At 33.0% G+C, this 26,318-nt stretch overlaps 1 protein-coding gene across 11 annotated transcripts in view; it reads right to left on the reverse strand.

The window, feature by feature from the left end:
* The window catches only part of Slc35f5 (solute carrier family 35 member F5), a 52,909-nt gene extending 26,931 nt beyond the window's left edge, over positions 1 to 25,978 (reverse strand). For 9 of the 11 annotated variants that reach the window (XR_013424021.1, XR_013424024.1, XR_013424022.1 and 6 more), the window contains exons 1-12: positions 25,666 to 25,978; positions 24,794 to 24,884; positions 24,476 to 24,617; positions 20,010 to 20,153; positions 17,918 to 17,980; positions 16,094 to 16,175; positions 14,229 to 14,419; positions 9,262 to 9,343; positions 8,259 to 8,346; positions 4,972 to 5,036; positions 3,060 to 3,164; positions 1,719 to 1,878 (exon numbers count right to left, since the gene is read on the reverse strand). Coding sequence is in view for 4 of the 11 variants with exons in the window: in XM_021722200.3 (XP_021577875.1) it covers positions 1,719 to 1,878; positions 3,060 to 3,164; positions 4,972 to 5,036; positions 8,259 to 8,346; positions 9,262 to 9,343; positions 14,229 to 14,419; positions 16,094 to 16,175; positions 17,918 to 17,980; positions 20,010 to 20,153; positions 24,476 to 24,617; positions 24,794 to 24,884; positions 25,666 to 25,705 (1,253 nt within the window). In the remaining 7 variants the exon portion in view is untranslated. Of the gene's footprint in view, positions 1 to 1,718; positions 1,879 to 3,059; positions 3,165 to 4,971; positions 5,037 to 8,258; positions 8,347 to 9,261; positions 9,344 to 14,228; positions 14,420 to 16,093; positions 16,176 to 17,917; positions 17,981 to 20,009; positions 20,154 to 24,475; positions 24,618 to 24,793; positions 24,885 to 25,209; positions 25,429 to 25,665 lie in introns of those variants that run through there. The other 2 variants (XR_013424027.1, XR_013424026.1) reach the window with 2 other exon arrangements.
* Positions 25,979 to 26,318: the final 340 nt, after the last annotated feature.

Genomic DNA, 26,318 nt, shown 5'->3' on the forward strand with positions numbered 1-26,318 from the left:
ATTAGGATGGACTGAAACACAAAAAATAATGAAGTTTTTAAGATGAATCCAAAGTTTACCTTCAAATATAAATAAATAATAAGTAGAAAATAAATATAAGCAAGCATAAAATTATGCTTACATATATATACTTATAAATTAAAGATAAGTATAAAAAATTAAAAGCACTTTAAGCTATTTTCAAGATTTGCTTACAGATAATATTCAACCTTGTATGTACAAGGCTATCACTTTGAGAAAGTATTATTACAAATATCAGTATAAGCTGGACAATTAGTTCCTACTTATGAGAGGGAACACAAATACTAATGTTTCCACTAGTGTTCATACTACTCACGAGCTGCTCTGTAAAAAGAGGGTTCAGGATCAGATGAGTAATTATCATTTCTTAAAATTAGCACATACTTTTTGATATTTACCATGCAAAGAATTATTTTTTAAAATGACTTCATTAAAAAACTTATTTAACTTAATCTAGCTTTTCTTTATTTAGCTAATGTTTGAATCCTTTTGTCATCTATTAATATTTCAGATTTAAAAAACAGCATTTAAAATGCATGTAATGAAAGAACAATGAACTAGTATATGAATTCTGCTATCAAAGAGTTTTAGACCAGAAAAAAATACATAAATTACTAGACAACAAACTAAATGTTTAAGTACTACACAAAAAGGAGTGAGTATGGAATATTATCAACAAAACAGCCATTTCCTTAACTGGGCAGAGGTGGAAGTAGAGTATAGGCAGAGTGCTAAAGAAGACTTCATGGAAAAGGCTACTTTTGTTGTAGTCTTCTGCAAGGGAAAACTAGCCAGCAGTTTCACTTGTATGTAATGAAAGTAATTTTGGAGTTTAAATATAATTTATATTTCTTTTAAAATTCCTATTGTACAGAAACAGGACAAAGTATAAAACTGTATTTGAAAGGTCTCACAAACTCTATAATACTGTGTTCAAAGTTACTGTAAGCCAGTTATCACATATCAACATATTAACTAATGTCAAATATTCAAATATATTAAAATGTCAACATCTCAATTCAATTATGGTATGCCTATCGAACTTACTCATATAAAAGATCTTAAGAATGAATAAATAAAACAAAAAAGCTTAAGAACAAAACAGATACTTCAAAGTCTCTTAAGTAAAGCAACATCCTCTATATTCTCATAATTCATAAATTCATACTTGGTACACACATCTCCTAAGTTTGGATGCCCATTAAATAATGACTACTTTCATTTGCATAACATTCTAAATACTTTTACAAATTTAGAACATTCCTATTCATTCATTTACATATCTAAACATTCATTATTCTACAAGTATTTTTAAGCTCCTTTTATGTGTAAGACCCTACTCTTTGCAGTGGGCACCAAGAAGTTAAAAATTAAAGTCCATGATATAATGGAGCTAATACATTCAATTATTATAAGTGTGTATGGTAATATGGCATTATGTAAAAATGTGGATGTGTAACCGATGTGATTCTGCAATCTGTATACGGGGTAAAAATGGGAGTTCATAACCCACTTGAATCTAAAGTATGAAATATGTCAAGAGCTTTGTAATGTTTTGAACAACCAATAAAAAAAAAAAAGTGTGTATGGGAGAAAGGTGCACAGGAGGGACTACAGGAAGACAGAAGAAAAATAAATACTTAAACTATCTAAAAGTCAATAAAAATAACTAACATAGGAGAATAAATAGTACATACCACAACCACAGGAACTCAGAAAGAACTGTTCCAATAAGGCCATTAATAATAATGCACATTAATACTACTTTATTTGGAAACTCAAAGTCCTCAAATCCAGTATAATGAAGTAAAAAGAAACCTGGCCACAGGAGTAGTAAATTAAACAGTCCTACAAAACCTAAGTATGTAAAAAAAAAAAAAAAAAAAAAAAGACAAAAGTTAAAATTGTGATTTGTATCAATTTTCCAAACTCTATACTCTAAAATTTAAAAAGATTAGAATTTGTTCAAAGGATTCCAATATGTTTCTGTAACTACAACTCTGTTAGCTGTTCTCCCTCCCTCCCTCCTTCCCTCCCTCCCTCCCTTCCTTCCTTCCTTTTTTCATTTTTGGTACTGGGTATCAAACCCAGGGGCTTTACAATCCTTCTCATTTTTTATTTTGAGATGGTCTCACTAAATTGCTGAAGTAAGCCTCAGCCTCCCAAGTCACTGTAATTACAGGTGTACACCACCATGCCCATCTTATTGGATTGTTTTTAAGTCAATTTTGTGAATGAGCAATACTAGATTAAGCTATTCAAACAACTGGTGACCACCACCTGTGAAGTTCAATGATTCACATTGTAAGGGAGCAACTACTATGGAATAAATCACTAAGACAATTAAAAACAAAGGGTTGTTAACCTTAATAATATAGTATCCTAGAACTTAAAAGAATTAACTGGTAGGGATGTGTGTGTGTGTGTGTGTGTGTGTGTGTGTGTGTGTGTGTATTCAACTTAAATTGATCATAAGGAATCAGATGGTTTGCTCTCTGATTTAAGTTGCACTTACTTTTTAAGCACCTGTGCTATACTATGAATAATGGTGGAAAGTTCCGAAGAACAAAAAATTATTTGTTCCTGCCTTCCCACTAGTTGGTGAGATAACACATATATGGCAAATAGCTATTCAACATGGGAAATAAGTACAGACTGACCACTTAGAAGAAAAAATTATGCTATATAACAGTTAAAAGTTTGTGCTCCATAGTCTGACCACCCCACTCCGGCATTTGCTAGTAATGTAAATCCTATGCAAGATGAGGAGAACTCTTTCTGAAGCCTTTGTTTTCCAGTCTATAAATATGAAATAATAATATATTGCTGAGAAGATAAAGCAAAATGCTTGCTTGCCATATAGTAGGCACTTAATAAACTTAGCTATTATTATTATAGAAATTACATTTATATAAAACAATGTACATGTGAACATTAAGATTATAAAGAAAAAACTTCCCTTTTCCTTCCAAAACACAAAAGTAAAATCTTAAATAAACATTTAAAGTAAACAGTCTCATAGTTGACTGTATTCTTACCAAAGAACATTGGAATATCCAGCTTATCTTCTCTGTCTACTTTTCTCTTAATCATAACAATATAAACAGCATAAAGCATGGCTCCAATAAGAGACCAAATGGAACCTATAAAAAAACCAATATAATTATTTAAAATCCCCATTCATTCCATTAACTAATTCTATATACACTTATTTAAAATTGAATAATGTGGGAACACAAAAATTAAAATATATGGTATAACTCATTCCATCCATGTCCTTCAGTAGAACATGAAGGTATCATGTAAGCAAATAATGCAAAAGCATTCACTTCAATGAACTAACCACTTATGAGTTAACAATAAATTTCATATTAGTAACATTTCATTTTAATTTTGAAATGCATACTTTGCTTCCCTACATAAACAATTTGGACACTTTACTGACCAACTTAACAAATGCTTCTACCCTAAGCTATAGCTTAATATAGTTTTTCTCAACCCATGTATCATTTCTAATATAAATAAATTCCACCACCATGCCCATTTTCAAGGTTCTGTTAAAGTCCCACCTATTCCACAAGGCATCCTCCCACTACTCTGCTGAATTTCCAACCTGTTTGTCTTCTGTTTTAGAGAATTTAACAATTAAATATTTAACAATTAAATATTTTGTTATCTAGTAATTTTATTTTCATAATCTTATATTCTATTTCAAATCAAGAACAGCTCAAACACTATAAACACACAATTTATAAATGTTCCAAAATACCTAATTTAATGTGGAGCACACAGTATGTGCATAATAAATAGTGGGTCTTTTCTTTAACTCTTGAAAAATTAAGCTTTTAAAAACAACTAAATGATGTGCTTCTGTCAACTGACCACCCAGTACTTTAATCAATTATTCAAAAGGCCAATGTATTATTAAATCTATTTCAAAATTAGTTTCAAACCTTTTTTTAAGCAATGGGAAGAAGACCTGTCAACAAAATCTTGGGACACACAAACACATGTATTGCCTCAGGTACTAAAGAAGCTTCAGAGAGAGGGGTGAAGCAGTACAAGGCACACACAGTTCACAGAGTAATAACCAGGAACAGTTTGGAAAACATTGCTCTATTCAATAAATTTCAAATACTGAAGGAAACCATTAAGCTGGGTTCTGATATACCTTTGTTTTTTGTTAAATCTAGGCAAAGGATCAAAAACAAAGTGTTCACCAGGGAGTAACTTTTAGGCAAGGACCAACAGTGAATAAATTAGTGGGTGAAAGTATGATAGCATGGACTCACAGTATCTCCTCACAAGATGCTTATTCCCTAAAAAGGGAACAATTAATAACTATACATTGGAGCATCCTATCAGACACCACCTTAAAATTAGTATATTAATAATGGGCAAAATCAACATCATGTGTCATCACACAAAATACACTGATCAGATCAGGTAACAATATTATGGTCATGATAGTCTTACCAAAAATCACACAAACTCAATTCAACCACAAGGAACTACCAAACAGACACATACTGAAGGACACAGTTCAAAACAACTGAACAGTACCCTTCAAAAGTGTCAAGGTCATGAAAGATAAAAAGGTTGTAGTACAGTTTCAGATTAAAGGAAACTAAGGAGCTATCACAAGTAAATGCAACAAATGATACTGGATCAAAAGAACATTAATGGAAAAAATGAGTAAATTTAAAATGGATCTATAGAGTAGATAAAAGTATTATAATCAATGAACTTTTGTAATTGTGGTATATTTATATAAGTTGTTAATATCTGGAGAATTTGGGTGAAGGTTATATAAGAATTATGTGAACTATTTTTGCATTTTGCTATTTCCAAAGGAAAATATTAAAAAGGAGGATGCATGTGTGTGCACGCATGACAATAAACACAAAACTTACTTTTTTACTATAACAGAGAATCAAGTCAGGAACTTACCTATTGTATCTCTTCCAGCAGATTTTTCAGACCCTGACAGGTTTACCAGAACAACACCGCCAATGCTATGAGAATAAGAGACATAAGCGATGAACAAAATAATATACTCCTTAAGAGACTAACCATAAAGATACAAATTATTTACAAGTGATCATGACTAATCTCAACTTTGGATAAAAGTGTCAAAGAATTTAGTGATTAAAAGCTAACAATACTATCAGAATAGGATAGTACAAAAATTGTACTATAAAATGCCTAATATTGCCCTATAAGGAAGATATTACTATTGCCATTCCCATTTTACATGAGAAAAAAAAAGAGATGAAATAACTCGACCAATGAACAATCACATAGCTGAGAATGAAACACAGGCAACCCGGTGTGACTATCTTTCAATTACAGAAAAATAAACTAAATTGTTATCCCTCTGCTCATCTTTGTTTTTGAAGGTATAAATAAATTAAACCCAAAAAAATACAGTAATGGCACTATTATTGTTTACTAGTAAAACCTAAATTAACAGTAAGCTATCCTTTCATATGTAAATAGTTCCATTAATCCCATGATTTTTAAAAATTTTTGTTTTAATTAGTTATACATGACAGTAGAATGCATTTATGTACTTTGATATTCATACATAGATGGGATATAATTTCTCATTTTTCTGAGTGTACATGTTACAGATATATTATTTTTAATTTATATATGACAGTGGAATGCATTACAATTTTTATTACACACATACAGCACAATTTTTCATATCTCTGGTTGTATATATAGTATATTCACACCAATTTGTGTCTTCATACCTGTACTCTGGATAATAATGATCATTACATCCCACCATCATTAATAACCTCATGCCCCCTCCCTTCCCCTCCAACCCTCTACCCTATCTAGTGTTAGTCTATTCCTCCCATGGTCCTGCTCCCTATCCCATTTGAATCAGCCTCTTTATATCAAAGAAAACATTCGGCATTTGGTTTTTTGGGATTGGCTAACTTCACTTAGCATTATCTAGAAGTTTTAATTCATTTAATCCTCATAATACTATGAGACAAATTCTATTACCATCATCCCAATTTAATAATGAAGAAATAGGCAAAGAGGTTAAAAAAAAAAAAAAACTTGCTCAAGATCTCAAAATTAGTGATGAAGATGGAACTAATTGGATTATAAGTGGTGAAATGAGATTTCTTGGCTCATCAGAAGATTTCCTTCAAGTCTATTGCTCTGTCAAATTATTCTCATAACCTCAGAAAGTCAATCTCATTAAAGCCAGTTCAAAAACAAAGTGTTAAACAATGTTTAATACAGTGTTTGTAAGAATATATAATATACAAAATATTTCTAAGTATCAACTTATCTAGACAACATGTCAAGCAAACTCTCTTTAGGGACAGAAAATATATATTTTAGATTTGTGAGCCATATGCTTTCTGTTAGAACTCATCTTGGCTGCTGTGGCCCTAAATCAGTCATAGACGGTAAGCAAATAAATGAGAACGGCTGTGTTCCAATACAACTTCATTTATTAGCAAATAATGGCAGTGCTGGGGATGAAGCTCAGTAGTAAACTGCTTGCCTAGCATATGCATGCAAATCCCTGGGTTAGGTCCTCGGCACCACAAAAGCAAAAACTATAACTGGCAGATAGTCTACCTTAGTTTGCCAGTCCCTATTCTAGACCTATATTTTTTTTAGATTTTTTTTTTAGTTGTAGATAGACACAATTCCTTTACTTATTTATCTTTATGTGGTGCTGAGGATCGAACCCAGGGCCTCACACAAGGCAAGCGCTGTACCACGGAGCCACAACCCAACCCCATTTCTAGACTTATTTTATTGAAAAGGAGTAACAGACTGTAAAAATACTTTCAAGTTCAACATTTCATATCCATCCCTTCCATTATTGAACCTTTCTTTATTAAGTAGTGCTAAGAAAATTTAGAAATTAGCACATAGTTGAAATAAAATTTAATAAAACCTCATTTACTTCCCCCCAATACAAATACATTGTATTTGCACAAAATAAAAACACGCTTGGTTAAAACACTTGCCAACTATGCAAAAGAATAAATTCCTAATGACTATAAAGTCTAAATGGCAAGCTAGTTGAGTCAACCAGACTACTCAATGAAACTATCAGTCAACTTTCCTTTATATTTAAAAGAAAAACACGGGGTTAGGGTTATAGCTCAAAGGCAAAGCACTTGCCTAGTACATGTGAGGAACTGGGTTAGATCCTCAGCACCACATACAAATAAATAAATAAAAGGTATTGTATCCACCTACAACTAGAAAGATATTTAAAAAGAAAAAAAGAAAAACATAGCAAGAACTACCAGTCTTTTGTGATTGCCAACTATCAATCTCTAGGACAGTCACTTTCTTTACATTGCCAAACTTTAAAACAAGGTTGAAAAGCAGGTAATATTTTTATGATTTTCTCAAGTAGGAAACCCTCTCAAAGTTTAAGAGAACTGCTCAAGGGCAAATAACAGAGCTCTGATTCAATCCCAGCTCTGACATATTTGAAGTAATGGCACTACTTTTGCCATTAAATCATTCTGCTACCTTCTTTGCTTTCTAATTTTCTCTCACAAAAATAATAATTTTATCAAATCAAATCTTTTTTAAGTAAAGTCTATGGGCAAAGCTCAGTGTTAGGGCTTTGGTGACACAAAGAAGTATAAAACAAGACTTCAGCCTTCAAAGGTTTACAATTCAGAAGGGAAGACAAAAGAAACATACAAAGAATTAAATAAAGATTTAAGTATAGTTACTGACAATACTCCTGCAGTGCAAGTAATAAAGAATTTCCAAATGAATTATATAGAAAGTAAGTAAGAAATCACTGGAGGTTCAAACAATTAAAAAGGACAAAATGTTACATTTCCAGAAGCAGGAGGAGAAATCTAAGCCAAAACAAAAAAGGGCACTTGCCTTAGGAAAATGAAACAGATACTTGGGAAGATATAATGACTACATTGGCAACTTAAGTTAAATGTGAATCTCAGCATAATACTTAGTAAGTCTACAATTATATGAATGGAAACCAATACTGTTTGGGGATGCTTCTCTCTGGTTACTCTATCCAGGAAGATTTGGAAAACTGCTCTAGCATGTGATATAGGGTAGCATAAAGTCCATAAAGTCCACCTTCTTTATCCTCCTGTCTCTTTGCCTGTGTTGCTGTGTAAAATAAACTATCCTGTATCACAACCAAAAATATTTTCAACATCACATTTTTAAACAGAGTAAACTAACTTACACTATATTCTTACCTTAAAATGACAGCTAATAGTTTAGAGAGAGTAAATCTATCTCCACTGTTACTTGGAAACACTGCAGCAAGGATTAAGGTAAAAAGTCCTATGAGGAGAAAAGGACCAAAAAAAAGTAAATGAACTTAAATACTGTCAACATTACTTAACAGCAGGTACATTGTTTAAATAAGTAAACCAGATTTTTTGTGTGTGATATTTAAGTAACTAAGAATGAGACCTGCAGTTACCTAGGCTAAAAATGTTTCAAGACAATAAAATAGCCTCTAACAAAACAGTGTTTATTTCAACAACAGAAACCAAGAATAGTCCTATTTCTTTTTCATTTTTCTTTCATCCCCTCTACCCCTGTACTAGGGATTAAATCCAGAGGTGCTTTACCACTGAGCTACATCCCTAGCCCTTTTGTTTTTTATTTTGAGACAGGGTCTTTCTAAGTAAACTTGTGATTCTCCTGCCTCAGCCTCCCAAGTAGCTAGAATTACAGACATGATCCATGTGCCTGGCTATTTTTATGCTAATAAAAGAGTTAAATTGAGCATTCAAAGCCACATATTGTGAACCTCATCATAATTGGGCCTGTGTACTGAAGTTATTTTTACAGCTTCAAAAATATTTCTTTTATCTCCTAGATTTGGAAGGTGGTTTAATTTTAAAAATAAAACACCTACCATAGTGCAAATTACAGTTCTGAAATAAGCAATTACATTTAGCCAAAGATTCCAGAAAAAGATCCTTGAAAGGAAATGTACAGGATAAAACACCTACAATACAAAAAGCCAGCCTATAAAACTTTTAATATACTTCTGCATAAAAAAAAAAAACAGCAAAGTATTTGAAGAAATATAAATAGCCCAAAACTAAGGAAGGAAACTACAAATATTAAAGAGTGATAAAATACTAATGTACATTAGAACTAATGAAATAACAAGATAGAAATATATACACACATATATATCATATATATTCAATATATATTCAACTTATAATACAAATTTCTTACCAGAAGTTGAAGATAAAATATTAACTATAGCAACTTGTGTGTCTGAAAGTGCTTCTTGGTATGACAAATTTGCCAAAAACCACTAAAGAAAAAGAAAAAGTGAAATCTAATGAGAGACATGCTTATATCTGTCGTTACAATTTACAGTCCCCTTTTTTTCTCCTCCTCCTCAAAGCTGTTACTATGAGAGGTTTTTAGAAGCCACTTTGTATAATGATGAAAAATCACAGATCCCCAAAAAAGAACAAAAATGTATAATAAGTAGGGGAACTTCCCCCCCCCCTCTGGTTCTCCATTTAGAGACAGAACCCAAAAAGCTCTTGTAACTTTGTATACAGTGAAGGAAGTTTTCTAACTATGAGGACTTTTCATTTTTCTTTCCTTTGCACATCTGTGTTTAGGATACCCATACATTCCCAAACATCTGACTGCTTTGAGTTAAGGAATGAGAAATAATACCTCCTTTTGGTGAACCCTAGGGTGTGTATATGTCCAAAGTTCATCTACTTTCACTGATAATACTTTTTTTTTTTTTTTGTGGAGGTGTGGGGGTGAGTGGACATTTTTTTTTAACTATTTTAAACAATGCTACTATGAATATTCTAGGACTACCATTTTGTACCAGTGTGTGTGAGTGTGACAAAAGTACATTCTAAGATGTTGATTGCCCAATCAACTAACTAAAGCAAAGTAACTGCTAGTCTGTTTCCAGTAAGTTACTTACATAGACTGACTGTAAGAATTACTCCACCAAAGAACTTGCCTCTATTTAGGGAGAGACATCTTTTGAATTATCTCAGGACTTGCAGTGAAATAAGTAGTAAAATTATTAGTATTTTCACTTCAAAGCACTAGAGATACGTAATTTTAGGCACCAAAAGGTACAAATGATTTAGAGTGTAGTAGTCTGCATTTGATCTATACTGTGCTGAAGGCTAAAGCCAAAGTGAAACTGCAAAAGTGGTTCTAATTTGTAATCCTGGCTTCTTGGATAATTTCACTCGATTATCTAAATAAGAAAATGAGTACCAACTGGTAAGATGTGAAATATCAAACATACATGAAAATAGGAGCTACAATTTGCCTATAATTGAAATGCTAGAAAAGAGGCAGAGTCTGCCCTTAATTATCTTTTGGAGATTTTCTGCAAGAACATCTGCTTATAGGAGGATAATTAGTTTTCCTGACCCACTTCTCTTATTACCTTAATACTTAAATATTGTACTCATTACCCAACCAATCTCACTGGCTCCTACAAATGCAAAGTAGGGAAATAACAAATCCCTATGGTGGCAGGCATTCAAAGATCTTAAGAATTCTTCACTAGCTACAAACTCCTTCCAGAAAGACCTTCCTATTCCCTCTCAAGCCCAAGGCACCCTCATCACAAAAAAAAAGACACATCTCCACTATCCTCCAATAAAAAATTTCCATACAATAATAATCATATTATTATTCCAGAACTGAAGAAAATCTTACTAATAATTGTAGCAAATAATTTATATATTCATTATTTCATGAATAGTAATTAATTTTTGTTTTTTGTTTATCTAAGAAAATTTGCTTTAATAAGATAAGTACAAGCCTTTATTCCCTTTGAAATCTTACTTATTTCAATGTAAAAGATAATCATATTACATGGAAAATAGTATTTTTTTTCCTTGTGATACTGTGGATAGAACAAAAAAAGTTACAACCGTAATTCATTTTTAAATTATCTGAAAGAATAATAATTATCTTAATTGTCTTTTAAAAGTTACTTGACAAAAATTGTACTCAAAGTATACATGATGATTTGATAAATACAGGTTGTTTATTGATTACCAATTAATTAGCATCACTACCCATCGTTAGGATGGTGTGTATATGTGTGTATGTGTGTAAATGATCTTGACACTTAAATTTGTTTTTATCAAATTTCAAGTAAACAATACAGTATTATTATCTATAATCACTAGGCTGTACATTAGAATTCCAGAACTTATTTATCTTATAATTAAAAGTTTTTACCCCTTGATCAATATCTCCTTATTTCCCTATTATCCAGTCCCTTACAACCACCATTCTACTTTCTGCTTTTCTGACTTCAAATTTTTTAGAGTCCACTTGTAAGAGAGATCAAATGTATGTTTTTCTGTGCCTGGCTTATTGCACTTAGCAATGTCCTCCAGGTTCATCCATGTTGCAAATGATGGTATGCCCTCCTTTCTTGTGAATGAAAAATATTACATTGTGTGTGTTTGTGTGTATATAAATAAATATATACACATATATTTGATATATAGAGCTACATATATTACACACACATACACATTTTCTTTATCCATCCTTCACTGGACACTTAGGTTTTCCCATTATCTTAGCTGATGTGAATATGGAGGTACTACAAGGAACATGGAGGTATAGATCTCTTCAAGATACAGATTTCATTTCCTTTGGATATATAATAGGAGATAGTCTTGATAAAGTCAATATAACCTAAATAATATTTTACAGAAAAAAAACTAGTACCATTAAGTCCTAATAAGACAAAAGATATTCAAAGAAAATGGGAAAATGTACCAATATTTTGACCTGTTCTGTCCAATAAATTAGACATAAGCCACAGGTGACTATTGAGCAACTGAAATTGGCTAGTCTGAACTGAAACATATTTGGGGTATAATACACACTAGTTTTAGAAAATAATGGTAATACAAAAAATATAAACTAATCTCATTGATAATTTTTATATTGATAACACATTGAAATATTTCACATATAGTGCATGAAATTAAAATATAGCATTAAAATTAACACCTCTAGGTTTTGGGGTTTTTTTTATCTTTTAAAAAAATTTGTTTCCTAAAAAATTTAAAGTTATTTATGTAGCCAGCATTTGAGGCTCATGTTATATTTCTACTGAACAGCATTATTCTTGAACTTATCTAGGCTTATCATTCTATCAAGTCAGGTTTCCAAAAAGCTATATACTTGGACTATATTATTCTGACTTCCTATAGAAATGCCTTTACTAAAAAACAACATGTATTTCAGGTTGATTTTTTTTTTTAATGTAGTTAAGATGGGAGTATCCCAAGTGTCTACTGACAGAAGAATGAATAAAATGTGGTACAGCTATACAATGAAATAGTAATCATCCTTCAAAAGAAATTCTGACATATGGTACAATATGGATGAACTTAAAGGACATTATGCTAAGTGAAATAAAGCAGTCAAATACTGACAAATACTGTATGATTCCACTCATGAGAGATATTAGGACTAGTCAGATTCATTGAAATGGAAAGCACAATGGTAATTGCCAAAGATAGGAATGTAGGAATGAAGAGGTATTATTTAATAAATAGAGTTCCAGTTTTATAATTAAACAAAAAGTTCTATAGATGAATGTTACACAAAAATGTGAATTTATGTAATATCAGTAACATTAAAAATGGTTCAAATGATAAGCTTAAAATTATATTTTACTATAATTTTTTAAAAATTCTTTAAAAAGGGTATTATCTGCACATATCTCTAAACTTATCAAACATATGTATGTAGAGAAAAAAAAAACAGTACACATAGTGCTATACTCTCCATGGCTTCAGACCACTAGGGGTCTTGGAACCTATCATCACAGTACATTTCTCTCCATGTTTAATGTTAAGACAAAGTTTGCTTTATCCAAGGAAGGTAAATCTTTTCTTTTATGAGACAATAAGCTGTGTTTAAGTCAAAGATTTTCCTTTTTGCCATACTGTCACTTTGCCTACACTATGCCCACCTTAAGTAGCATTAAACTAAGTTATTAATATAATATCCTACTCCACAGCCAGCTCCTTCCCCTAGTACATATTTAACTGGCTCTTATCTTTGTACTTTTGTTTTAACTTTTATCTTATAAATGCTTTTATCACACGTCACCTAAGGTCTCCTTGGAAGGGAAACATATAATTAATAAATTTTAGTCTGCCTTACAGTTATTTAAAACAAGCAAACAAAAATCACAACTAATAACATAACCCCAAAATATAAGCCTTGGAATTATTTTTATTACATATGTAATTAGCAGATTACAATTTTCAAAGATTTTCCTTTGATTATGCAACAGAATATTTTAATCAAGATATCACTTAAGTTGAAGTTATTTGGCCAGGGAATGGACAAAAATGGGCTACTGAGTGGAATCAGGACACAAAATTAGGAAATAACAATCATTTCAATTATACTTACATTGGCACACACTAGTGCTTTACAATGCTCAGTATAAATCTGAATCGTAAAAGCTCAGATTAAACAACCTTGGATTCAAATACTTTCAATGATATGTATATACAAAGTAGCCCTGAAATTAATTTTTTTAATTCTATACTTTGGAGTTCTCACTCAGACAAGTCTCTAATCCTAGTTTAGCCCAAAATAATAATACTTTAGTTATTACATCATTATTCTATATGAAATCTTAAGTACAATTTTCAGTTTCTATATTAAAATAACACACTATAAATGATACTACCAAAATTCTATAGAAATATTCACTACTAGTACTTGCTAAAATAATACTTGACAGCACTTAACATCAATTTAAAGTAAAACTGCAGAAATCTGAAAAATATCAAAGCATACAATAAACCCTTATCTGGATGTTTACTCAACAGCCCTAATATACATCACAGTGTAAAATAATTCTATTCATATTTCTGACCCTAAAACAATGGAAAGACATTCTAAGGAACTTCCCAAACTGTTCATATACACATATATATGTATATGTATATGAATAGATATAATATTATAGGATTTATTGACTTTCCAATTCTTTGAAGTGTGACTAACATTTACTAACTTTAATATTCTACTTCCCCGATGCTGTTAGCTGCTTAAAGTGACAGACTAATAGCGTTATACTTCAACACTACATTGTTGGTATATATACCATCTAAAAAATGAAGTGCCAAATATATAATAAAGAAAAGACCTACCACAAAGCAAAAAAAAAAGCTAATTTTTGCTACTTGAGTTGCAGTCAGTTTCCCCACAGTTTTCAATATGGATTCTTGTTCTTTCACAGTAGGATATGACATGCGAGACAACTTTGCTTCTAATGCATGGCTTGATGGGAGCTGTCGAATCTCCATAATATTGCTGAACCTTACCCGAGACTTTTTGGGAGCTTAAAAAGAAATTATAGTACAAAATCATTAAGTGTATCCTTTCGTCCAACAAAAGCCAATTTTAGTTTTTAATAATAAACGAATATTATTTAGTTCATTTATAATCAGAGTAAGACAAAGAAAACCAGTTATATTATTACCTCGAGTAGTTTTGTTTACTAAAGAGTTAACAGGAACAAATGATTTTATCTATAAAATGTTTTTAAAAATTTTAAATGAGACCAACATTCAAAGTTTCTGCATTTAAATACTGACAAATCAAGTATCTGACAAAGGACTTGTGTCTAGAATAGATAAAGAATTTTCACAACTCAATAACAAAAAGACAAAATATGGGCAAAGTATTTGAATACAGATTTCTCCAGTGAAATACATATCCAGTGAAATCCAATAAGGATTTCAGTCACAATGAAACACCACTCATACTCACTAGGATGCACAGAATAAGAAAGAGAAATAACTACATCTGGCAAGGATGCGGAGAAAGTAAAACACTTATACAAAGCTTATAGGAATGTAAATGGCACAGCCACTCTGGAAAATAGCACGGCAGTTCATCAAAGTGTAAATCAGAGCTACCATTTGACCTGGCAATCATATATATCCAAGATAAATGAAAACTTATCTATCAAAAAATAAAAAGCCACCTGTACACAAATACTCACAGTTCATTATAGCCAAAAGGTTGAAAGAATCCAATGTCCACCAACTAAAGAATGGATAAACAAACTATATATAGTATATAATATAGGTGGAATGTTATTCCACCATTAAAAATGAAGCACTAACTGGTTATAAATGAAAACATGAACAAGAATATTATTCCTAGTGAAAGAAACCAGCCACAAAAAGCCACATATTATATGATTCCATTTATATAAAATGTCTAGAATAGACAAATCCAGAGACAGAAAGTAAAATTGTGGTTGGCTATGGCTGAGGAGATAGGTGTTAGGGTTTATGGCTAAAAGGTACAAACTCTCTTTACAGGTGATAAAAAAAAATCTAAAATTGACTGTTGTTGTTTGTTCAATTAGTGACGTGAACATGCTAAAAATCCCTTAAACGTATACTTTAAATGCATGAATTATATAATACATAAATTATATTTCAATAGAGTCATTATCAAATATAAAAAATAGTTTCTGCATTTGTATACATACACAATCACCTGGTTCAGGATTTTAGTATGATTACTATTTTAGCATTTATAATAAAACTTTATTTGAATTTTCTCAGGAATATTCAACTTATAAGAATTACTTTCCTAGACAAGTATGCAGAATATTTCTCTCTATATAGATTAATTCTTTGCAAAGGAATTTATGAATAAATATTGTATATTTCATTAAAACTGATATTTTTTATTTAGTAAGTTCATAGAACCGGCAAAAACTACTATAATTTACTAGTAGGGTCTTTCGGGGCATGTTGGAAAGAAAATTATTCGTGTTTTATTATATAGTTTGATGAAATCATAGAGATTTATGGTATTTGGAAATTATTTCCAATTGAATTAATATAAAATCTATCCTGTATCAGATTCATGTTCCAATCAAACTTTCAGAAGACTACAGGCCTAGTCAATCCACAAAATCACTAAGTTCTGGGATGGCTTTAATGAAACAAAATTTTCATCCATTCTCAGTCATAAAATTCTAAGTTTTACTCACTCTTTTCAGGATCAATATTTGTGCTCTCGGGTTTTTCACTTGGAAGATCATGAAATTTCACAGGAACATATAAAGGTTCACTCTGGGAAGTAAAATAAACAGAAACAAATATAAACATAAATATAAGCTAATATATTGGCTAAATACAAATGAGTGGTACAACAGACACAGATACCATCCAAAACATAGCTTTAATCAGTATGTTTATATGGCATGACTTTGCCAAAATGCAAGTTAAAAATTTAAAACCAATCCACACAGGTACAATGACAGGAAAGAATCAGTTTTAAAGTTTAGAAATGTAAACTTTGGCACAGTAAGACATAAAATGTCATAAATGACATAAAAGGAAACCTTTGTCTCAACTAACAGATTATCTTCTGTCTCTGCATTCATTCTTTTAAAAAATACATATTGAATGCCAGGCGCAATGACATAGACTTGTAGTCCCAATAACATAGGAGGCTGATGCAGGAGGATGGCTTAAGCCCAGGAGTTTGGGAATAGCCTGGGCAACATAAACAATACCTTGTCTCCCAAGAAGAAAAAAAAAATACTGTCATACTGTGCTTCTACTTGTGAGACACTGTTCTAAGCCCTGGAGATAAGGATGAGAAAAGACAAAGTCTCTTCCTCAATGATCATATATTCTAAAGGGGAAGGTAGACAATAAACAGATAATCAAATATACCATATGTATTTATATTTGCCTGATTGTTTTAGGTGATTTTAAATGTCCATATTTTTAGGTGATTCTAAATGCCTCAATTGTTTTGGCAAATGTTCTTCAGATGGTCTATATTTAAAACACAATTCCCCACTAGGCTGTTTCTTAAACATTAGTAGATTTTAAAATTTTCTTTAATTTTTCTTTTAATTCTTGGTATAGAAATCTTATAATAAAGCATATTCAGTAAATGAAGAGACAATATGGTGTGGAAATAGACATAATCTCTGTTATATTGAACTTTTCATTTGTAACATTTGGCCTAAAGCAATTTGACATACTTATCTTAGAGATAATAGCAAGATGTAAGAATAGTTAAAAAAACAAGGCTGCCATCTCAACTCCACCTTTTGTACTGAAAAAGTAAATAATATTAAACTATCCAGTCAATGCTTAAGATCCCAGAGAAAAGAAATGGCATTTTCTCCAAACTTCATAAACTCTTAATAGTATCTAATAGTATCTACTCAGCATGCACCAATGGTACCAAAAAACAAAAAGATTGTACTATCAATTAGGTCACCAAGACAGTGAGTGCTTCACAAATAGGTATTACATTTTACAGTGACTTTAAAATTTTTCTCACATTTGAAAAGGAGTACTGTCAAAAAGGCATTTAAAAGAGATGCTTTAGAGATGGTCTGAAAAGAATGGACTTTAACATATTATTCTCTTCCATTATATTATAAATAGTTAACATAAGCCATATTATCAGAACCTAGAACATGTGCGTCATACCTATCAGGTACTTTAAAAAAATTGTGGAATAAATGAATAAACAATTTGCTTATATAGTCTCAATATCAAGCAAAAAAAAATATGCTCCCAAATGATGATAACAGTGAGCACGAAGTTGAAAAGTTTGTAAGAAACAAAGGATCGTCCTTTATTATTTTCACTCTTTAACTAATATCCCTTTCCCCCCTCTCTTTAGAGGCAGCTTATCTGTAGGCCCTAGATCTCCCTGGAAAGAAAGTACCAAATTACAACTCTCATAGAGGGCACCCAATATTGAGCTATGTCTCCTAATATAGCTGTGGTGCTATCAGAGCTGTTTGAGTCTTCCTGCCACACTAAATGAAAAAAGCCACACTTACCAAAGAACTATTCATAGTAGTATCTGTTGTGCAAGCAGCAAAGTAACCTTCAGCATCCGCAAACTACATACAGATAACAAGACATAAAATTCAATTAAACTCACAGCTCAAACAAATTGAACCAAAAATTCAAAATAAACCTATAAGAATATAACTATTATTAATATTAACAGCAGCAAATGCCAAGTATTCAACCCTGCAGAGGAGGTATTATCATTTTCTCTTTATGATAAAATAGAGGTTAAGAGATTTCATCTAAGTAGCAGGGCAAGGACTAAAACCCAAGTTAGAGGGTTAGGGTCATGGTTCAGTGATATAGCACTTGCCTAGCATGTGCTAAGATCTGGTTTCAATTTTCAATATCATCAATAAAAAAAAGGGAGAGGAAAAAAATTTAAAAACCCAAGTTAGTTGTCTAATGTTAAAGTTTATGCCCTTTTCACAAAACTATTATACTATTTCAAGAAGGGAAAGGATGAGTGGGTCAGTTTTAAACAGACAGTAATATCACAGTATTGTTAGAGAATACATTTGACCTTATGGATTCACTGAATGCATCTCAGGGACTGGAACACACTTTGAAAATCACTGTTCTAATGTGGCATTTGGTAACTAAGGCAAGTAAGGTGTGGCTGGAGGAAGTGAATCACTGGGGGCATGGCTTTGGGGTATATATCTGATGAGCCGAGTTTGGTCTTTCTCTTTCCTTCTTGGTGCAATGTCCTGAGCCACTTTCCTCCACCATATTCTTCTGCCATGATGTTCTGCCACACCTTGAACCCCAAAGAATGGAGCCAGCCTTCTATCAACTGAGACCTTTGAAACCATGAACCTACAAATAAACTTTTCCTCCACTAATTGTTCTTGTCAGCTCTTTTGGTCACAGCAATGAAAAAACAAACTAAAACACAGTGTTAATTTCATTTCACTCCCTCAACAGATATCCTTTCAGTATCTCTGAAAGTCCCAAAAGGTTAAATAACTTGCCCAAGATCACACTACTAACTAGAGCATGACAAAACACAATTCAAACATAAGAGACCAAGCTCTTAATCAATTTTTTTTAAATGGAGTGAAAACAGAAACATGGGCAAGACATAGTAACCAAAAAAACAAAAGAATTCTACTACCCAACAAATATGTGAAAAGGTAACTCAAAACATGCAGATTAAACAATACATTATTATCAACATATCAGATTGCTCGGATTTTAGTAAGAGTTAAATATCATACATTGCTAAGGAAAATATGAATTGGTGCAAACATTGCAGATGGTAATTTAATAATAAGAATCAAAGCTTTAAAAATGGCATTACTCTTATCCAGCATTATACTCTCAGAAATTTATTCCAATAATTATAGATTTGTATAGGATATTCCTACTTACTATATAAAAGCAAAAGTGGGAAAAATATGTCGAGAATGAAATAAAAGGGGAAAAGTAATAAATTTTACTTATTTGCCTGGAAAGCTTCATGACTCATAAATAAAATACAACCTGATAAGAAAATGATAAAAACTAAGTCAATTTCTTTTATACAGAATTTTTAATATAATACACATAAGTATATAACTATAGATAAAATCAAATATTTACAGCAATCTTGGGATGGTGGAATTATAAACAGACTGTTCTTATTCTTGTTACTATAATTTATCTTCAACAATAAACATTTATAACTGTTACAATTATAAATACTTAACAAAAAATGTTCTAATAATACTAAATCCTATAGTTTTTCATCATATACTATTAATGGAAACAGTAAATTACAAAATAGGCCAAAAACTGTACAATTCCATTTTTATAAAAAATAAAATGGAAAAGAAAGATTGGATATATGTGCCAAAATACTGTCAGTAGTTATCCTTGAATGGTACAATATACTACATTGTATATGCATTTCTATAAGCATATGCATTGGTTTTCCAAAATAAGTAATACACATTCAGATTTTTGTACATTAAATTTTATGTTTGACAAAATTAGGTTTTTCTTCTATTCTACCATTACCCACTTACCAAACTTAAAATATGAATGACCTTAAAGAAAAAATACACCCTTTCCCAACAAATAAAATTTAAAACTTACAAATGCAGCATGCTTTCCTCGAAACCCTCTTGTGCACTGTTGCCTCCATGGCTTCCAAATAATAAAGCCCAAAAGGTACAAAACGAACATAGATGTTTTTGCAAAGGTGCTGAAGAATGGTTTGTTGTACTGAGTAAAAACATACTGCAGAAGAAAAAGTTACATAGACAACTATGAGATGACCTTAAACTCTACTACTCATCACAATAAAATAAAACCATTATGTGATTTTTATCTCTTTAAATAAACCCAGATAAGAAAATGATAAAAACTAAGAACTTTAGAAGTTCACTTGGATGGGAAAAGCCAAAAGGAATTATAAAAATATTTTATATTCATTTCTGAATATTGTATTTGCTTTACCTATAAGGGAAAACATTGCTAAACAAAGTAGCAACAGCATTCAAAAAAAGCTTTTTCAACATCCACTAACAACCTATTAGGCAAAGGACCTATGCTAGGGGCTAAAGAAAATTTTTAAAAAGCTTTCTTGCCCTTTAGGAGTTTACAATCTAATAGAGAAGACACATTGTGGGAGGCCATCCTCCCACGTGATTTGGGTTACTTCCCTGGCTGGGTGAGAGGTGCTTAGCTTTAAAAGAAGTTTAACTAAAATACTTTGAAATACATGTCAAATATATAAAATACATAAAAATCTATGAGCTTATAATGATGCCAAAAAATTCTCAATTGTTACTACCAAAAGTCGTTAAGGTAATTCTACTCCAAAATATGGGCTGGGGATGTGGCTCAAGCGGTAGCGCGCTCGCCTGCCATGCGTGCAGCCCGGGTTCAATCCTCAGCACCACATACCAACAAAGATGTTGTGTCTGCCGAGAACTAAAAAATAAATATTAAAAATTCTCTCTCTCTCTCTCTCCTCTCTCACTCTCTCTTTAAAAAAAAAAATTCTACTCTAAAATAAACAAAGGCAGAAAAAAATCAAGATTTACCCAATCTTTTGTGTATAAACCATGCTTAAGGATAATTAGTAGTTTTGGAAAAATAATACTTAAAGAATTCCAACTAATAAATACAGAAGAAATGGTCCTTAGAAAGATCATTATTTTGCAACCCAATGAAATACTCTTATCAGGGCAATAGTCATATGTTTATTCAATCATCACCTAAATTTTAATGAAGAATTTTATAGCACATAAATCTAAATAACCCAATATGAGACCTACAGTCATTATGTGCCTAACTCAGTATTTATGGGCCTTTGTTTGTGATGTTTTAAGAAGTATCCAGTTCTTTCCTGAAAACTCAACCTAAATCAAGACCTTACAACTAACTACCATCTTACGTGTCATAAAAGGGAAACAAGAAAAAATGTAATTACCTCCACAAGGAGGCAATCAACAAAATTAAGATGTATATTTTATAGGAAAATTGATCCAGCTTCTCCAACAAACCAATGGCATAAGAAAAAAAATTAAAAAGAGGAGATACACTTGAGAAATAAGTGACTTAAATGATAGAACAAAAGCAACATGTGGTCTTTGTTTAGATTCTAAACACCTAAAAAAAAAAAATCCTTGTCACAGCTGAAAATAAATTGAATATAGACTAGATATCTGGTGATTCTAAGGAATTATTGTTAATTCTATTAGATATGTTAATGGTATAGTGATTGTAGGGGTTTTTTAAATTTATTTTTTAGTTGTAGTTAAACACAATTCCTTTATTTATTTATTTATTTATTTATTTATTTATTTATTTATTTATGTGTGGTGCTGAGGATCGAACCCAGGGCCTTGCACGTGGTAGGCAAACACTCTATCGATGAGCCACAACCCCAACCCCAAATGATTGTATTTTTTAAAAAATAAAAGTTGCTTTTCTTTTTGAGGGAAACAGAAAAAAAGTTATACAGCTGGAATTTATTTTTAAATACTCTAAGCAGCCAGGTATGCTGGGACATTCCTGTAATCCCAGTGAATTGGGAGGCTGAGGCAGGAGGATTGTAAATTCAAGGACAGCCTGGGCAACTTAGCAAGATCATCTCTCAAATGAATAAAAAGTTATGGGTATAGCTTAGCACTCCTGGGTTCCATCCCGCATACCACAAAGAACAACAAAAAAAAGTACTCAAGGAAAAGTTTTGAGCAGGATTGATAAGCTCAGAAAAATTTCAGAACGTAAATGATACACAGAAATTTTTTATACCACTCTATCTACTTTGCGAGTTAGAACTTTTCCATAATGAAAAGACTGGTTTTCTTTTTGAAATACACAATTTATCTGAAAAGTATGATAAGCTTATCTGGTTGAAGAATTAAGATATATTACCTGTGCTCTTGGATAAGAAAATTATAAAATCTTATTAAAACAGTTTGCTTTTTTTTAAAAAAAAAAAGGGGGGGTGTTCTGGCTTTATTGAGGTATAATTCACAAAAAGTAATGATCTGTATATTTTTATTAGAGCTTTCCAGTTATATATAGTAGTTGGGTTCATCCCGACAAACTCATAAATAAATGGAAATAAATCTATTTCAGTTCATAATCCTCCCTTTTCCTACCCCTTTTTCTTCCAATCCTCCTTCCCCACTCCCATTCCCCTTCCTCTACTAGCTTTCTTTCACTTGCCTTTTAATTTATATTTGACTATTAATTTATATTTGGTTCTTCATATTATCCTATCCTTCCCTCCCCTTTATTTTACTCCAGCTTCCACATATAAGAGAAAACATTTGATCTTTCAGTTTCTGAATTCAGCTAATTCCACTTAACATGATATTCTCCATTTCCATCCATTTATTGGTAAATGCCATAATTTCATTCTTTTTTATGGCTAAGTAGAAATCCATTGATATATATGCCACAATTTGTTAATCCATTTATCTACTGACGGGCATCTGGTTGATTCCAAAATTTAGCTATTTTGACTTGTGCTGCTATAAACATTGATATGGTGTATGGCTATCGTATGCCAATTTTAGATCTTTGGGGAAAATAGCAAGGAGTAGGATAGCTGGGTCATATGGTGGTTCCATCCCTAGTTTTTTGAGGAATCTCCATGCTGCTTTCCAGAGTAGTTGTGCTAGCTGCAGTCCCACCAACAATGTACAAGTGTAACTTCCCCCCCTCAACCTCACCAACATTTATTGTTATGTGTATTCTTGATCATTGCCATTCTGACTAGAGTGAATTAAAATCTTAGTGTAGTTTTGATTTGCATTTCTCTGATTGCTAGAGGTGTTGAATGAAAAAATAATTATATTTACTGTGTACAATATGGTGTTTTGATACATGCATACATTGTGAAATTACTACCAAAACAAGTTGGTTGGGGTTTTCTAACATTGTTTAGATACAAGTTGCTAAACTGGTGCTCTTTTTGTCCTAAATAAAATAATTTACTTGAAACTATAAAACTTAATAGCTAGGTTTAATTCTCTGTCAACATTAGATTTCTTTGAGGTAAAATTACAGAATGTTAATCTAAAAGAAGATTATAGAAAAGTTTTAAAGTGAAAAACAAATGGCCTGTTGTATTCCTAAGCCTGATTCCAAAAAGGCTAAAAATTATTTATTCACAGGATAGAATGCCAGGGTCAACTATTCACCTTTAGTTATGATGTGAGAAGATGTGCCCCTTTTGACATTTAAATTCATTTTATAAATACTCATTTCCTCTTTTATACTTGATGTGAGTTGAAATGGAGTTTATTCTAAAAATAAAAAGTTGCAGTCTTTTTTATAGGGATTATTAACCAGACAGAATTATGTTTACAAGTAGAAAGAAAAACTAGCTTGTGAACTCACAATACATTACGACCAACAGGCCATCAATAAACACAAAATTTAACTGAAGGCAATCACTGAATACTATTCCTTCATATAACGTTTGTATCAGCAAATATGTTAATGTAAATGTACCCAGGCATGCACATAAGTGACCTGTACATGAAAAGTCTGATCACTTTTATTCATTTGTCCAAAATTATGTGTGTGTGTGTGCGCGCGCGCGCACGCGCACGTGCATACACGCACACGGAATTGTGATGCTAGGAATTGAATCCAGGGCCCCAAACATGCTAAGCAAGTGCTCTACCCCTGAGTTACACCCCAGCCTAAAAGTGGTCTTACTTTCTATTAAATGCTGAAAGATTGCTTTGTATCCTGAACAGTTATTCACTATAAAATAATATTAATAGAGAAAGAAGTTGAATTTGGAAGGGAAAAAAAAACAACAAAATCACCTGCATATATTAAAATATATATATTCTCTCCTTTTATGTAACCCTCCCTACAATACACAAGAAAACTGTGTAAGACAACAAAGAACATGCTTTCAGTTTTAACTTGAAATGACACTAATCCAGTATTAAAGAAAACATAATAATTCGATATTTAAAATACTGTTTTAATGAGCATGATCTAGTAATGCCTAGAAATACTTTTTTTTTTTTTTAACATTAGCACTTTTACTATAACATCATTCCTGGAGAAAAGGTACATACCGAAGTAAGTTCCGAGGAAGCAACCCATATCACATCAACAAGCAGGAGAATAACAATCCCAAGAGCCATTCGCCTTCGCTGAGTAAAGCCACTGTTCTGGGAATTCATTCGGTTCATGATAAATACACACACCATTTGCAATCTGTTTTTTTGAAAATACACATCTAATTAGAAATGACTTCCAAAAAAAGAAAAAAAATGACTTCCAAAAGAAACCATATAAAAAAAATGAGAAAAGGAATGTAATAGAAACATCCAACATTTGTTAACTAATGTTCAGTATGAAAGTGATACAGCATACAAAAGTGTAGAATTTACCTGGTTTTAATGGCCTCTCTTAGTTTCTCAAAAGCAAATCCTGAAAACTTGGCAGCTCTCAGTCTAAAAGGAGGTGAAGAACTCAGGGCACCTAAAAACCACAAATTGCTTATGAAAACACTGACAACTCAAGAATCATCACCTTTTTACTCACCTTCAAATTGAAAGAAAAGGAAAGAAAAATACCAAAAATGTGTTAAAATACAAAAGATACTTTTCTCTAGACTTTCATGTAATCCATTTTACAGTTCAAATTAATACTCAGATTAGTGTATGACATAGCGGGAAAGAAATATTTAAGAATAGTTAACTACTGAAAAATAGATTCTGAGAGTTTCACAGATAACAGAACTCCCACTGGCTTCTCCCTCCAGAGGAATCTACCCCGGGGACACTGTGTGGACACGTGCCCTTACCTAAGTGTTTCTTCTGTCCCTGATCTCCAGCGAAATGTGGTTATTTAAGAGGAAGTGATTTGCTGTGGGTCTTGCAGGAACCTTTCCGCTCAGCGTCCATGGTAAAGGAAAAGGAGCCCCATGGTCCCCCACCTACCCTGTCACTACATCTAATTATTTCGGATCGCCACAGCGATTTACGAGGAGGGTGGGGAAACAGCTGTTAAAAGGAATCCTCCTCTTTCGGAGTTGGTGGGTAGCGGGTGACGCCTCCTCAGGGAGCGTGGTCAATCTGAGGCGTCAATCACCAGCAGCTTCCCCTATTGCCAGTCCAGACCCTGCTCGGACGCCCATCAGCCTCCGGCTCTCCGGGTCCCCAGAGACCGCTGCCACTGCGGCCCGGAGGCGGGGCAGTTCGAGAGCACTGGGTTCTGGTATTGGCCCCAGGTGACTTCGGGCCTTTCCCTGCCTGCTTACCTGGCCTTCCTGCCCCGCGATGGCGTCCTGGCGGCACCATGAGCGGACCCGGCCCGGCCCTGCCGCCGCCTAGCGCCACGGCCGCGGCCTCAGACTCAGAGGGTCGTCTCGGCGCCAGACATCGCGCCGCGCAGGAGGCAGAGCCTCTGAAGCAGCCGTGCCCCTCAGGGCGAGGCCGTCGATGCCACTCAACTCCACTGGGCCCAAGCGGGCGGGGAGTGAGGAAAGCTAAGGGACAGCGTAGGTAGCGATGGCTGCAGAAGCCCGGAGCTCGGCCAGGCCCCGGCCCCGCCCCCGGCCGGCCAGCCCAGCGGCGCACAGGTTACGTCACGTCGGCGCGACGACGGACCGCGGCGGGGCGCGTCTCCACGGTGACTCGGCGGCCGGGTGTGGAGTTCTGCCACCAACAGGGAACCCAGCAAGAAGGCGCGCCAGTGAAGGGAGGAGATAGGAGGGTAGAAGGTGGGAGCCAGGGCCGGTGGCTGGGGAAGTGCGAAGGGTTTAGGAAATGACTGAGGGTTTAAGACCGCCCTGACCGCTCCTTTTCTTAAGAGGGCAGGAAACTTAAAATATTCTTTCTGGAGAAGACAGAAGCAAAGATGGCTTGGGGTTACTTTGGATTTTTGGAGCCTTTTGTATGTGAACTAGATCCT

The sequence above is a fragment of the Ictidomys tridecemlineatus genome, chromosome 7 (genome assembly GCF_052094955.1).
Source record: "Ictidomys tridecemlineatus isolate mIctTri1 chromosome 7, mIctTri1.hap1, whole genome shotgun sequence".
Lineage (NCBI taxonomy): Eukaryota > Metazoa > Chordata > Mammalia > Rodentia > Sciuridae > Ictidomys > Ictidomys tridecemlineatus.